This window comes from Ranitomeya variabilis, chromosome 3 (assembly GCF_051348905.1).
Source record: "Ranitomeya variabilis isolate aRanVar5 chromosome 3, aRanVar5.hap1, whole genome shotgun sequence".
NCBI lineage: Eukaryota > Metazoa > Chordata > Amphibia > Anura > Dendrobatidae > Ranitomeya > Ranitomeya variabilis.
The window spans coordinates 479,611,456-479,625,427 of record NC_135234.1 but is presented as its reverse complement, the minus strand read 5'-3'; the positions used below and the strand labels follow the sequence as shown (position 1 = coordinate 479,625,427).

The window sequence follows — 13,972 nt, the reverse complement described above, 5'->3', positions numbered from 1 at the left end:
CTTTGTTTCCCTGCAGCCTGCAAAATGAGTTAACTCAGAATTCATTGGTGAACTGTTCTGATTGGGAGTAAGGCTGGTTTCACACTAGCATTTGTGTCCGCAGCGTAGGGTTGCATACTTCTTTCCTTTAGATCTGCCCGCAACATGTTGCGTTCGGCGGGCACGTCAAAAAGACGCACGGGGACGCATCCGCACGCATCCGCATACTACGTGTGTCCCTGCTTACACAATGTTAAATATAGGTACGCAGGATGGATGTGGATGTATGCAGATCTGAAGGAAAGAAATACGCAGCCCTACGCTGAGGACACAAACGCTAGTGTGTAACCGGCCTATGTAACCAATTTATCTGTATTTTACTAAACTCCCCTGTGCTGATTTATGACCACAGACCACATTAAAGGTGAGCTGATCTTAGATGTGGTCATAAATTGGAAGAGAAGAACTCAAACAAATACGGATAAAAGAGTTGCCTATCAGAACAGTTAACTCATACTACAAACAGAATTATTCAGGGAAATAAAAGAACCTGTAAAAGCAAAATGGTAAAATACTATTTACTGGACCCCATTTACAAAACTTATTTTTAGCCCAAAACAAATGCATTTAGGTAAAAGAAAAATGGTCGTATCTATTAAAGTAGTGTAGATTATGCAAATTCAGTTTTGTAAAATATTGCTTTTCTTTTTAGGGTATAGTAATAATGTAGGACTAACTAACAATAGGAAGTATCACAGTGAAAATGAAGATTTATATTGTAAATGTCACCATTGTTTGCTACTGATAGTAATAGGGTGAGATGTATCCGAGGTGGAGAGGAAGTCGGAGTCATTTCTTGTCATTGATTAACTATCCTCACTTCAGTATCTTGACAGTTGTTCTTTGGCTGCCCTTCTCTTCTGGCTTTGTAGCCACTAGCAGAAGACAATGAAGAAGAACTGCATGACATCTTACATTTAGAAATAGCTTTCAGCGAGTGGAGTGATAACCTCCAGATCCCGGTGTTCTCTTTAAGTCATACATCTCCTGTGTTGTTGAAAATGAAAAGTCAGATAAAGATAACATCCATAGACAGGAGTGTACAGAACATTTCTACCGTTGTGTAATATGTCATAATGAACATTTAGTTGTGAATTCTTTTATTTACCGTAAGGCTCAACTGAAGCAAGAATCTCCATGCTATGAGTTGGAAAAAATCTGTTTATCTGTTGAAAGCCCTTACAAACGTCATGGAAAATTCAGGTACGTGTGTGTAATCCTCCATGTGTATAACAGATGAGATAATAAAGTAAACTATCACGGATGAGTCAGGTGTTGTGAGAAATAGTAGCATTGTAAGGCAGTCACAATTTACCTCTCTCCTATGCTGATGAAAAAGAAAGCTTCTGATTGGTTGATACATCTAATATATTCTTATTATTTTTATTATCACACTCAATTTTCTAAAAAATATTTCTTTTTTTACATTTTTGATCTTTATGGTAATTAATCCTCATGAAATGAAATTCAATACAAACATAATCTAGAACAGCTCTTGTCAAGCTTTTTCTACTGCAGCCTCATCAGAGAGGCCAAGTTAATGACTGGCCCCATCAGATAGACCAAGAGGATGCCTAGGCCTCGCCATACTAGCATTAAACAGATCTCACAGTTTTCCTTTTTTGTCACCTGATCTCAATGACATAACAAAAAGTGCAAAAAGAGTAAATTATGATGTTAAACCAGAGGTGTGATTTGCATAGGTGCAGTCACATGCCCACTAGACTCTTCCCTGCTTCTTTCAATTCAAAAGAGTAGCAGAGAACTGATAGAAGCTGGATGAGACTAGTCGGCGGGTGACCACATATATGCAAATTGACTGCCTTCTCATCCGGAGTGTACAGGGAAATCGTGACAGTGTGCATTTTGCACGGTTTGCCAGTCTGCAGTCATGTACAGTGACTGCAGACTTAATTTCAGCATGGAGAATCCCTTTAATACTGTTCTTTTGCCCCATAAACAACATCATGTTATTGGCAGCACATCCTTCATTTAGTAGAAGAGAATTGATTGAAGCTGGATGAGACTAGTCGGCGGGTGGCCACAAACATGCAAATTGACCACCTTCTCATTCAAAGCGTACAGGGAAACCGTGACAGTGTGCACTTTGCACGGTTTGCCATTAAATGGTGCCGATGACAATGCACCCCAAAATACCTGCTGTATGCAAGCAAGATCAGCAAGTGTTGTCCATGTATTTAGCTTGTTAGCTTCATGAGCACCTCAGATATGGAAGTGAGTGGTGCAGGGTTACGTCTTTAAAAGGGTTGACAGCTCCTTCTTGGTAGCCCCAGGGTGCAGCATAAAATAAACTACTTAGCCCCCATATGGGCGCTATTCCCCCAATATCAGTTCTATGTCCTCCACCAGTATCATACTATAAACACTGTCACATGAGAAATGCAGCGGGAAAACAGTGTTTCTTCTACTTTGATTGAACAGTAAAGGCTGCAGCCAATCAAAAGCCACGTGACATTGATTATCGCAAGCTATGGGCAGGAGAGACAGGACTGAGAAAGAAGGAACGTCGCTGGACTGAAAGCTACATAGAGAGTTTATTTTATACTGCACGCTGGGCGTATTAAGAAGGGGTCGTCTATTAGTGGACAATCCCTTTAAGAACAGGAAACCTTCCCTTGGTCTGTTATTGTACAGTGTTTTCTATAGGTTACACTAACCCTCTGTTACAGGGTGTTTTCAGCTTTCTGGATTCTCACCTGTATGGGTCTGCACTGTGTGACAAATAATAAAAGCAGTTAGTACTCACCTTCCTTCGGTCCAGCGCTTGCTGTTCACTGCCACGATTGTCTCTAAGCATCTGATTTTATTATTTTTACGTGGCACTGATCAAAACAGAGAAGGTAGAATACCCAATTAACACTTGGAAGCCTGCTTCCCTGCATAAAAAGTGAAGTCATAACATAATGTATACCTGACAATCCAAATAAGAAAACTCCTCTTAGGAATGTATATCAAAATGTCAATTTTTATTAATTACACATACAAAAAAATTAAATCAAAAAGTTACATTGCAGGAAAAGCATTGTAATGGTGTCCCATTATTAATGTGTCTGATTTTTTTTTTCCACAGGTCAGATTTTTTAAACATCTGTATACACATTGTTTTTACTAAATCTGATACTTTTTGTTTATGAATCTGACATATAACTCGGAAATGTATCCCACTAAATGGAGATAACGTGTACATTTCTGATTACAAAGGTAGTGCTATAAGGTTTATCCTACAGACTCTACATTTATATTTGCCTTTTAAACTGTCTTAAAAGCTGATTCTATACATTGTCTTCATGTGAGCTGTACCGTTGTGATACTTCTTTAACTTCATCCCAGTTAAGGTACCTTCACACGAAACGACATTATAACGATATCGCTAGCAATCCGTGACGTTGCAGCGTCCTCGCTAGCGATATAGTTTCGTTTGACACGCAGCAGCGATCAGGATCCTGCTGTGATGTCGCTGGTCGCTGAATAAAGTCCAGAACTTTATTTGGTCGTCCGATCGCTGTGTATCGTTGTGTTTGAAAGCAAAAGCAACGATACCAGCGATATTTTACACTGGTAACCAGGGTAAACATCGGGTTACCAAGCGCAGGGCCGCGCTTAGTTACCCGATGTTTACCCTGGTTACTAGCGTAAAATGTAAAAAAAACAAACAGCACATACTCACATTGCGTCCCCTGCAGTCTGCTTCCTCCTCTGACTCAGCGCCGCAAAGTGAAAGTGAAAGCAGCACAGCGGTGACGTCACCGCTCTGCTCTCACTGTACGGCGCTCAGTCAGTCAGGAAGTGGACGCAGGGGGACGTGAATGTAAGTATGTGCTGTTTGTTTTTTTTAGATTTTACGCTGGTAACCAGGGTAAACATCGGGTTACTAAGCGCGGCCCTGCGCTTAGTTACCCGATGTTTACCCTGGTTACCAGGGGACCTCGGCATAGTTGATCGCTGGAGAGCGGTCTGTGTGACAGCTCTCCAGCGACCAAACAGCGACGCTGCAGCGATCGACATCGTTGTCGCTATCGCTGCAGCGTCGCTTCGTGTGAAGGTACCTTAAGATCTAGGTTTTCATTTAAAGGCATATTTATTTATTAACGGGACACCACTGGAGTATTATTCTGCAGTAACCTCTTAAAACTTTTCATTTCATTTTTTTATATATGCAATTAAAAAAGATTTATATGTTGTTATACATTTCTTAGTGGATTTTTTCTTTTGGGATTTTCCATAATAGGTAATGTAATGTATACCTGATTGCCATACATGTGAGTTACTGCAAATTACGGTACATACTCATCCTTGGATAAAAAATACTCCTCTATATTGGTGAAAGGAGTATATTTACCCTGCTGTATAACATGTGGTGGGGCTAGATGAGTATGAGTTTTTATCGTTTGTATCCCTGTGCCAGGCCGTCTATTTATTAGCTTTGGGGTCAGTAAACCTTAGAGGAAAATGAATGAATTTGCATATTTATGTGAAAGCGACAATTTGGTGACAAAAACATCTGGTTTGTACTTGTACTCTTTTCTAGTGGTTCATAGTCAGTGGCCCACCAGGGAAAATAAGTGCCATAACTCTTCTTGAAATATTTAAAAAAAAATAGGGCCAGTACACCTTTATTATAAAATTAAGAACACATGGCCACTATGCATACACATACATACGCTGTGGGACAGCACACTGTGTCTAATGAACACATGAACTCCACTACTGCTAAACATGTAATAACGTTAGGTAATTAGCATTTTCTGATCAATAAATGAAAAAGCCATCCAACTACGACAAGGTGTACCTAAAAATGGATGGTCACTGACTCTAATGATTCAACTCTCAATGTGCCCAAACAGATTTCATGTGAACTTGGAAACCAATTAGATTCATGTTAAATCTTAAATAAAACCTTTCTGGGAAAGCTTTGTGGATCCTAGTACTGAGCCCTCCTTGAAATATTGTCACCATCTGATGAAAGAAAACACCATTTAAAACAAAAAAAAACATTGATTATAAAAGAAAAACATTTAGGATAAAATGTAAAAATAGAAAAATGAGCATAAAACTGTATTGCTTTATTACAGGCTCTACAAGGGACATGCTATAGAAGAAGAGCAGCATGGTGTAATTACATACTTCACTATGATAAATATCTGATCTTTTCATTCCCTGCCTGCTGCTATCCCCGTGGGCTGAATCGTAATCTCTTGTGCAACTTCAGTTAGAGATGTCATCCAACACATGGGGTTTAGGAATAATGTGACGGATTGACGCGCTATCCAGGAATCGTCCCGCTCTCAGTGTACTTGCAAAGTTGATTTTTCTCTTTTTTACTACCCTACCCAACAATGCAATTAATTTGGTGATCCTAAAGCTCCAGACAGTTTCTCTTTAACCCCTTAATCCCCGGAGCTTTTTTCGGTTTTGCATTTTTCACTCTCCTCCTTCCAGAGCCATACCTTTTTTATTTTTCCGTCAATATGGCCATGTGAGAGCTTTTTTATGTGGGACAAGTTGTTCTTTTAAGCGGCACAATTGGTTTTACCATATCGTGTACTAGAAAGCGGGAAAAAAATTCCAAGTGTGGTGAAATTGCAAAGTGCAAAAAAGTGCATTCCCTTGTTTTTTGTTTGGCATTTTTGCTAAAACGGGTGTGCCATTATGATTTTCCAGGTCATTACAAGTTCATAGACACCAAGCATGTCTAGGTTCTTCTTTATGTAAGTGGTGAAAAAAAATTCCAAAATTTGCTAAAAAAAAAAAATTGCACAATTTTCCGTTACCCATAGCGTCTCCATTTTTCATGATTTTGGGTTGGGTGAGGGCTAATTTTTTGCGTGCTGAGCTGATGTTTTTAATGATACCATTTTGGTGCAGATACGTTCTTTTGAAAAAACATAATTCTGGTGTTTTTACTTTTTTTTATCGCTAAGCCGTTTAACGATCAGGTTAATCCTTTTTTTATTAATAGATCAGGCAATTTTGAACGCGGCGATACCAAATATGTGTAGGTTGGATATTTTTTTAATTGAGAAAGTATTCGGCCCCCTGAAACTTTTTAACCTTTTGCCACATATCATGCTTCAAACATAAAGATACCGAATGTAAATTTTTGGTGAAGAATCAACAACAAGTGGAACACAATTGTGAAGTTGAACGAAATTTATTGGTTATTTTAAATTTTTGTGGAAATTCAAAAACTGAAAAGTGGGGTGTGCAATATTATTCGGCCCCTTTACTTTCAGTGCAGAAAACTCACTCCAGAAGTTCATTGTGGATCTCTGAATGATCCAGTGTTGTCCTAAATGCCTAATGATGATAAATATAATCCACCTGTATGTAATCAAGTCTCCATATAAATGCACCTGCTCTGTGATAGTTTCAGGGTTCTGTTTGAAGCACAGAGAGCATCAAGAAGACCAAGGAACACAACAGGCAGGTCCGTGATACTGTTGTGGAGAAGTTTAAAGCCAGATTTGGATACAAAATGATTTCCAAAACTTTAAACATCCCAAGGAGCACTGTGCAAGAGATCATATTGAAATGGAAGGAGTATCATACCACTGCAAATCTACCAATACCCGGCCGTCCCTCTAAACTTTCATCTCAAACAAGGAGAAGACTGATCAGAGATGCATCCAAGAGGCCCATGATCACTCTGGATGAACTGCAGAGATCTACAGGTGAGGTGGGACAATAAAGGCAAGGAGAAAAAAGGAGTATAACGGGTATATAAATTTATTAAATATACAAAGTGATAATAACCACGTATCAAAAGTACAACAATAATGTATAACAAAGACATAGATAAGAGTGCATAAGGATGATTAAGGGAATCAGGTGTCCACCGGTGTGGACTTTGTCTTTGTCTTGATCCTGGTTTCAGTCCGGTGTGCTCTTCTGCCTTTTACATCTGCGGTAAGCGTCGCATTATATATGCCTACTACTGGAGTTTTGGTGTCACCTTATTGCATTTATTATTACGGCGGCTGCTTGTGGCCATGTTCATTACCAGTTAGCTGATTATACCTGACTGGTTTATTTCTTGGGCATTGCACACCGGTAGACACCTGATTCCCTTAATCATCCTTATGCACTCTTATCTATGTCTTTGTTATACATTATTGTTGTACTTTTGATACGTGGTTATTTTCACTTTGTATGTTTAATAAATTTATATACCCGTTATACTCCTTTTTTCTCCTTGCCTTTATTATTAGTATGGAGTGGGTTGTCTTCTTTGTAGGCTTTGGGTCTTTTACCACTATTTAGTGGTAATAGCCCCTTTTTTCTCTTCAAAACATGTGCTCTGGTTTTGTTGTAGCTGAGGTGGGACAGTCTGTCCATAGGACAACAATCAGTCGTACAGTGCACAAATCTGGCCTTTGTGGAAGAGTGGCAAGAAGAAAGCCATTTCTCAAAGATATCCATAAAAAATGTCGTTTAAAGTTTGCAACACGCCACCTGGGAGACACACCAAACATGTGGAAGAAAGTGCTTGATCCCAAACAAAGCAAAATCTACAATGGAATGGTTCACAAATAATCGTATCCCGGCGTTAGAATGGCCAAGTCAAAATCCAGACCTCAATCCATTCGATAATCTGTGGAAAGAGCTGAAAACTGCTGTTCACAAACGATCTCCATCAAACCTCAATGAGCTTGAGCTGTTTGCCAAGGAAGAATGGGCATGAATTTAATTCCCTCGATGTACAAAACTGATAGAGACATACCCCAAGTGACTTGCAGCTGTAAACGCAGCAAAAGGCAGTGCAACAAAGTATTAAGTTAAAGCGGCCGAACAATATTGCACCCCCCACTTTTCAGTGAATTTCCACAAAAATTTAAAATAACCAATAAATTTTGTTCAACTTCACAATTGTGTTCCACTTGTTGTTGATTCTTCACCAAAAATTTACATTTGGTATCTTTATGTTTGAAGCATGATATGTGGGAAAAGGTTGAAAAGTTCCAGGAGGCCAAATACTTTCGCAAGGCATTGTACCTCACTCAGTAGGACTGTGATAAGTGAAGAAATATATCTTCTCCTGACTGATCACAACGGTGGTTATGTCCTTGTTTACCCATTCTGCGCATGCCGTCTCTGTGAACTGCTGTAAAGCTGTCAGACTGAAGGAGAAGGAGGTTGAAGCTGGAGATACCCTCGCTCACTGCCACCTCTGTTGTTCTCAGCAAGGGGAACATATATTTCTTCACATATCACAGCATATGTTTCTTCACAAATCACAGATGTGCGCATGGCCGACCTAGGCATGTTGATCTGGCTCTTTTGTCACTTGAAATAGAAGTCTCCGGAGTTGTAAGTCTTCAGTTTGCAGCCCATCCTGACTCGTGACTAGGATGGGCTGCTGTTTAAATTATAGCATTGATGCCATTTTTTCACATTCTTGATGAACCTCCTCAAGCATATTACATTTTTGGGCTTCTGTTGGCCCTATGTCTTCTGCTAAACCTATCTACTTCTCTTGCTATTTTTCAAAAGCGGTGAGAGGAGTGAAAAGGTGAAAACTACAGAAATTACACATTAGATTTGGCACCATAAAGTATGGCATTTTAAGCGGCAAAGCATGTGCATGTAGAATAATCCCTCTTCGCCTCACCCCGCTTTATTACATCTATCCTAGTTAACCATATCACCAAATACATGTGCATTTTTTATTTTTACAGAGCAGATTAGTCAATTAGGGTACATTCAGAAATTTTTTTTTACATGAATTTGTGACTAAGTTTCGCTTGTTAATGAATTGAAAGAAAAAAGGTTCCACAAGCAAAAAAAAGGGTCAAAATCCTCAACAAAAACATATAATAAAACCTTTTTTATACTGTTTTCTAATATGGGTTTTTCAAGCTGAAAACTCTACTTCAAGAAACTGTGTGAACATACCCTTGCAACCCATTGTTCACTGAACTAACCTGCTCTTTCCCTGCATTTACATTTATGTGAAGTATAAAAGGGTTTCTTAAATGTCGGCTTTCTATTTTCTGCATGTTGCATTAGCAGTTAGTGCTCATTAAGAGTCATTTGAAATCTGTACAAGAGAACAAGCGCTAATGAGCGGTAATGAACATATTTCATGATACAGCACTTCTACAAATATTTTGCACGTTGTGGCGACTATTAAGGTTATGTATACTCAGTATATCCATATATTGTCATATCTGAGAATTCTAGCATTCTATTACTATTATGATAATATGAACATTTAATTGATTTCTTTCTGGATCGAGTCTAATTGGAAAAACACAAAGGCCTTGTAGAAAGCTTAACATTCCCTCAAGCCTAATATTAATGCTAATGTTTTTTTCATATTCCAAATGATTTCATAACAGACAGTTTTACACCATTTCGCTCACATTGGTATGATGCACACACCCAATAATATGAACATTATTATGCATTTTAACCATTTTCCATTGAGCCTAAGAACATTATATCTCTATTTGACTGCCTCAATTTTTTAAAAAAAAAACCTTATGTGATGGCTTCTTAAAATACAGTATTTAAGGGCTGGACTTATAGCTCAAAGTGGTACAGCATGCTAAATCTTGTGAAAATAACATGACATCTGACATTTTTAAACATCACTTTATGATGAAACAGAGATTCCTGAGTTACTATGTGCCATTTATTTTGTTGTCTGACCAACTTTGCCATTTCTTACAGAGTAATTTTAGTGGAATCTTCAAACCATTTATCATTTCCTAATTTCCAAGATGAAATTACAAAACTGAAAGATGAAAGAAGTTTCAGGTACTGTACATATTCAATTTCTTAGTGCAGCAATTTTTAAAGGTGTTTTCTAGTTTGAAATAAATAAAAAGTTAATCATTGCACATTAGAAAATAAAAGGAATATTCCCATCGCTGACATTTCTGGTATATCCATAGGATAAATCATAAATGATTATTACATGCACATGCATATTTCATCTGTGATATGCATCGATCTCAAGAATGGCTCTTTGTCTTGTATTGACTAAAATCGGGAAGCAGCCAGTATTCCCATCTTCAGGGCTGCCACCAGGAATTTCAGGGCCTCATATTGTAAAAATTTTTGGGCCCCCTTGAGACTCGCCCAAGCTCCACCCTAGATCCTCCTCCACCCCTCAAACCTTCCACATTCCCACCGCCCACTCTTGGAAAAACTCCACTTCTGCACCATGTCCTCGCAAATCACACATTAACAGTTCCCATCGAACACCAGATCACAAATATACAGCTGAAATCAGAAGTTTACATACACTGTATAAAAAGACACATATGCATGTTTTTTTCAATATGTGACATGAAATAAGAATAAACCTTTCCCATTTTAGGTAAATTAGGATTACAATAATTATTAATATTTGCCAAATGCCAGAAGAATCAGAGAGAGAGAATGTTTTAAGGCATATTTATTACTTACTGCAAAGTAAAAAGTTTACATATATTTCATTAGTATTTGGTACCATTGTCCTTAACCTGAATGACTTTAATCAATAGTTTGGGATATCCTTCCGCAAGCTTCTCACAATAGTTGGTCAGAATTTGGGCCCATTCCTCTTAACAAAACTGGAGTAACTGATCCAGGTTTGTAGGTTGCTTTGCTCACGTGCCTTTTCAGCTTTGCCCATTAATTTTCAATAGGATTAAGATCAGGGCTTTGTGATGGCCACTCCAAAACATTGACTTTGTTATTAGTTATGAGCGAATATACTCGTTACACGAGATTTCTCTAGCATGCTCGGGGGTCCTCCGAGTATTTTTTAGTGCTCGGAGATTTAGTTTTTCTTGCCGCAGCTGAATGATTTACATCTGTTAGCCCGCATAAGTACATGTGGGGGTTGCCTGGTTGCTAGGGAATCCCCACATGTAATCAAGCTGGCTAACAGATCTAAATCATTCAGCTGCGGCCAGAAAAACTAAAACTCCGAGCACTAAAAAAATACTCAGAGGACTCCTGAGCGTGCTCAAGAAATCTCGAGTAACGAGTATATTCGCTCATCACTATTTGTTATCCTTAAGCCACTTTGCCACTTTACCATTTTGGCAGTAGGCTTCTGGTCATTGTCCATTTGGAAGACCCATTTCTGCACAAGCTTTAACTTCCTGGCTGATGTCTTGAGATTTTGCTTCAGTATTGCCACATAATCTTCTTTTCTCATGCCATCTATTTTGTGACGTTTTTGAAGATTTTAGATTGGGTCCAGGATCAATAACTTATGCCTCTATTATTCTGACATTACACTGTGGAATCTTAGCCTATGTGTCAGGAAATTTTCTTTTTACAATAAACTATAAATGTACTTAGAATAGTAATTTGTTTTGTATACAACACTTCGAGATGATCTCTACGTCCTCCTCTGATAAGGTTTAGGATAGGTACACTAATTAAATAAGAGATAATGCCTGTTATAATAATGTCTACACTTCATTAGTAAAAAGTACTATGTAAAATTGAAAATAGTGTAAATTAAACTATTATATATGTTATGGTAGGTCTACTCACTCAGCTGGAAGCAAAGGTAGACACAGGAACACTAACTCTTTAAGTCCTTCACTGGTTTATTATGTACATGCGGCATAAACCATGGTGAAATAAAAATTTGACTTTTCAGATTTTGCGTTATTCTATGCCTGATGGAGACCTGAGTTGTCTTGAAAGCTTGCAATTTGTTATCATCTTTTCAGTTAGCCATTAAAAGGTATCAACCACTGAGGACTCTCAAATAGATTTTTAGTAAAATCTTTAATTGTGGTCATGCCTTTCATTCTTGATTCTGTTCACTAAGAAATGACAAACCTTAATATAATCTGGTCCTGATTTTTCATCATTTGCTTTTTTTAAAGTCGCTTTTTTTATCTTTTCCTGCGGAATTCATAGCCGTAAAAATTCCACACAAACAAAAAAATTCCTCTCTGGGGATTAGAACACATTTGCACAAAAATGTTGTGATTTTTTTTGTAAAGTTGCAATTGATCTATAAGCTAGAAACATCTGGAAAGCCTAAACCCACCCAAAATGTTAAATTAAAGCTGCACTCCCATCAAAGTTTTTATCCTCTTAATGTATTGCAGTCATCATATTCTATAGCACTGTGCATTTACAATTGCTAATATTGCCTTTCTACCCATCTACAGTGGGTACAGAAAATTTTCAGAACCCTTTAAATTTCTTTGTTTCATTCCAGCCATTCGTTAAATTTAAAAAAAGTTCATTTTTTTTACATTAATATACACTTTGCACCCCACCTTGACTAAAGAAAAACAGAAATGTAGAAATGTTTGCAAATTTATTAAAAAAGAGAAACTGAAATATCACATGGTCATAAGTATTCAGACATGCTGTCCATTTCCTTGTGATCCTCCTTGAGATGGTTCTACTCCTTCATTGGAGGCCAGCTGTGTTTAAGTAAACTGATAGGACTTGACTTGGAAAGTCACACACCTGTCTATATAAGACCTCACAGCTCACAGTGCATGTCAGACCAAATGAGAATCATGAGGTCAAAGGAACAGGCCAAGGAGCTCAGAGACAGAATTGTGGCAAGGCACAGATCTGGCCAAGGTTACAATAGAATTTCTGCAGTTCTCAAGGTTCCTAAGAGCACAGTGACCTCCATAATCCTTAAATGGAAGAAGTTTGGGACCACCAGAATTCTTCCTAGACCTGGCCATTCAGCCAAACTGAGCAATCATGGGAGAAGAGCCTTGATGAGAGAGGTAAAGAAGAACCCCAAGATCCCTGTGGCTGAGCTCCAGAGATGCAGTAGGGAGATGGGGGAAAGTTCCACAAAGTCAACTATCACTACAGCCCTCCACTAGTTGAGCCTTTGTGGCAAAATGGCCCAACGGAAGCCTCTCCTCAGTGCAAGACATATGAAAGTCCGCATAGAGTTTGCTAAAAAACACATGAAGGACTCCCCAGACTATGAGAAATAAGACATGGAGAAGGACTTGGGGATCCTAGTTAATGATAAACTTACCTGGAGCAGCCAGTGCCAGGCAGCGGCTGCCAAGGCAAACAGGATCAGGGGTGCATTAAAAGAGCTCTGGAAACACATGATGAGAACATTATACTGCCTCTGTACAAATCCCTGGTTAGACCACATAAGGAGTACTGTGTACAGTTTTGGGCACTGGTGCTCAGGGAGGATATAATGGAACTAGAGCGAGTACAAAGGAGGGCACAAAATTAATAAAGTTGATGGGGGAACTACAATACCCAGAGAGATTAGCACAATTAGGATTATTTAGTCTGGAAAAAAAGACAACTGAGGGGCGATCTAATATCCATGTATAAGTATATAAGGGGACAATATAAATATCTCTCTGAGGATCTGTTTATACCAAGGAATGTGACGGTCACAAGGGGTCATTCTCTGCGTCTGGAGGAGAGAAGGTTTTTCCACCGACATAGAAGGGGATTCTCTACTGTTAGGGCAGTGAGAATGTAGAATTCTTGCCTGAGGAGGTGGTGATGGCGAACTCAGTCGAGGGGTTCAAGAGAGGCCTGGATGACTTCCTGGAGCATAACAATATTGTGTCTTACAGTTATTAGGTTCTTTAGAAGGACGTAGATCTGGGGATTTATTCTGACGGCATATAGGTCGGAAATGGATGTTCAACTGTCTTTTTTCGGCATTGCTAACTATGTTACTATAAACATTTTGATGGGATTGCCTCTTTTAAAAAAAATGACAAACACATAAAAACATGGATAAAAAAATGCAAATGAATAGGTGAGTTCAATCAGTCAAAAATAGATGTAAAATTCACAATGCTTGACAAAAAAAAGATGCAAAAGCAATGATGAATTTACCCCTATATGTTTGCTGGCTTGAAGTTCACCAAATTTTTAAAAAAAAATGATTTTGTTATAATTAGCACTTTGCTGACACTGCTATTATCAAAGGCAATCTCCT

General features: G+C 38.4%; 1 protein-coding gene across 2 annotated transcripts in view; it reads left to right on the top strand.

The window, feature by feature from the left end:
- Positions 1–13,972, top strand: part of CFAP47 (cilia and flagella associated protein 47) — an 816,247-nt gene that overhangs the window by 303,804 nt on the left and 498,471 nt on the right. For both annotated transcript variants that reach the window (XM_077296700.1, XM_077296701.1), the window contains exons 40-41: positions 1,154–1,242; positions 9,733–9,819. In XM_077296700.1, coding sequence (XP_077152815.1) covers positions 1,154–1,242; positions 9,733–9,819 — 176 coding nt within the window. The remainder of the gene's footprint in view (positions 1–1,153; positions 1,243–9,732; positions 9,820–13,972) is intronic.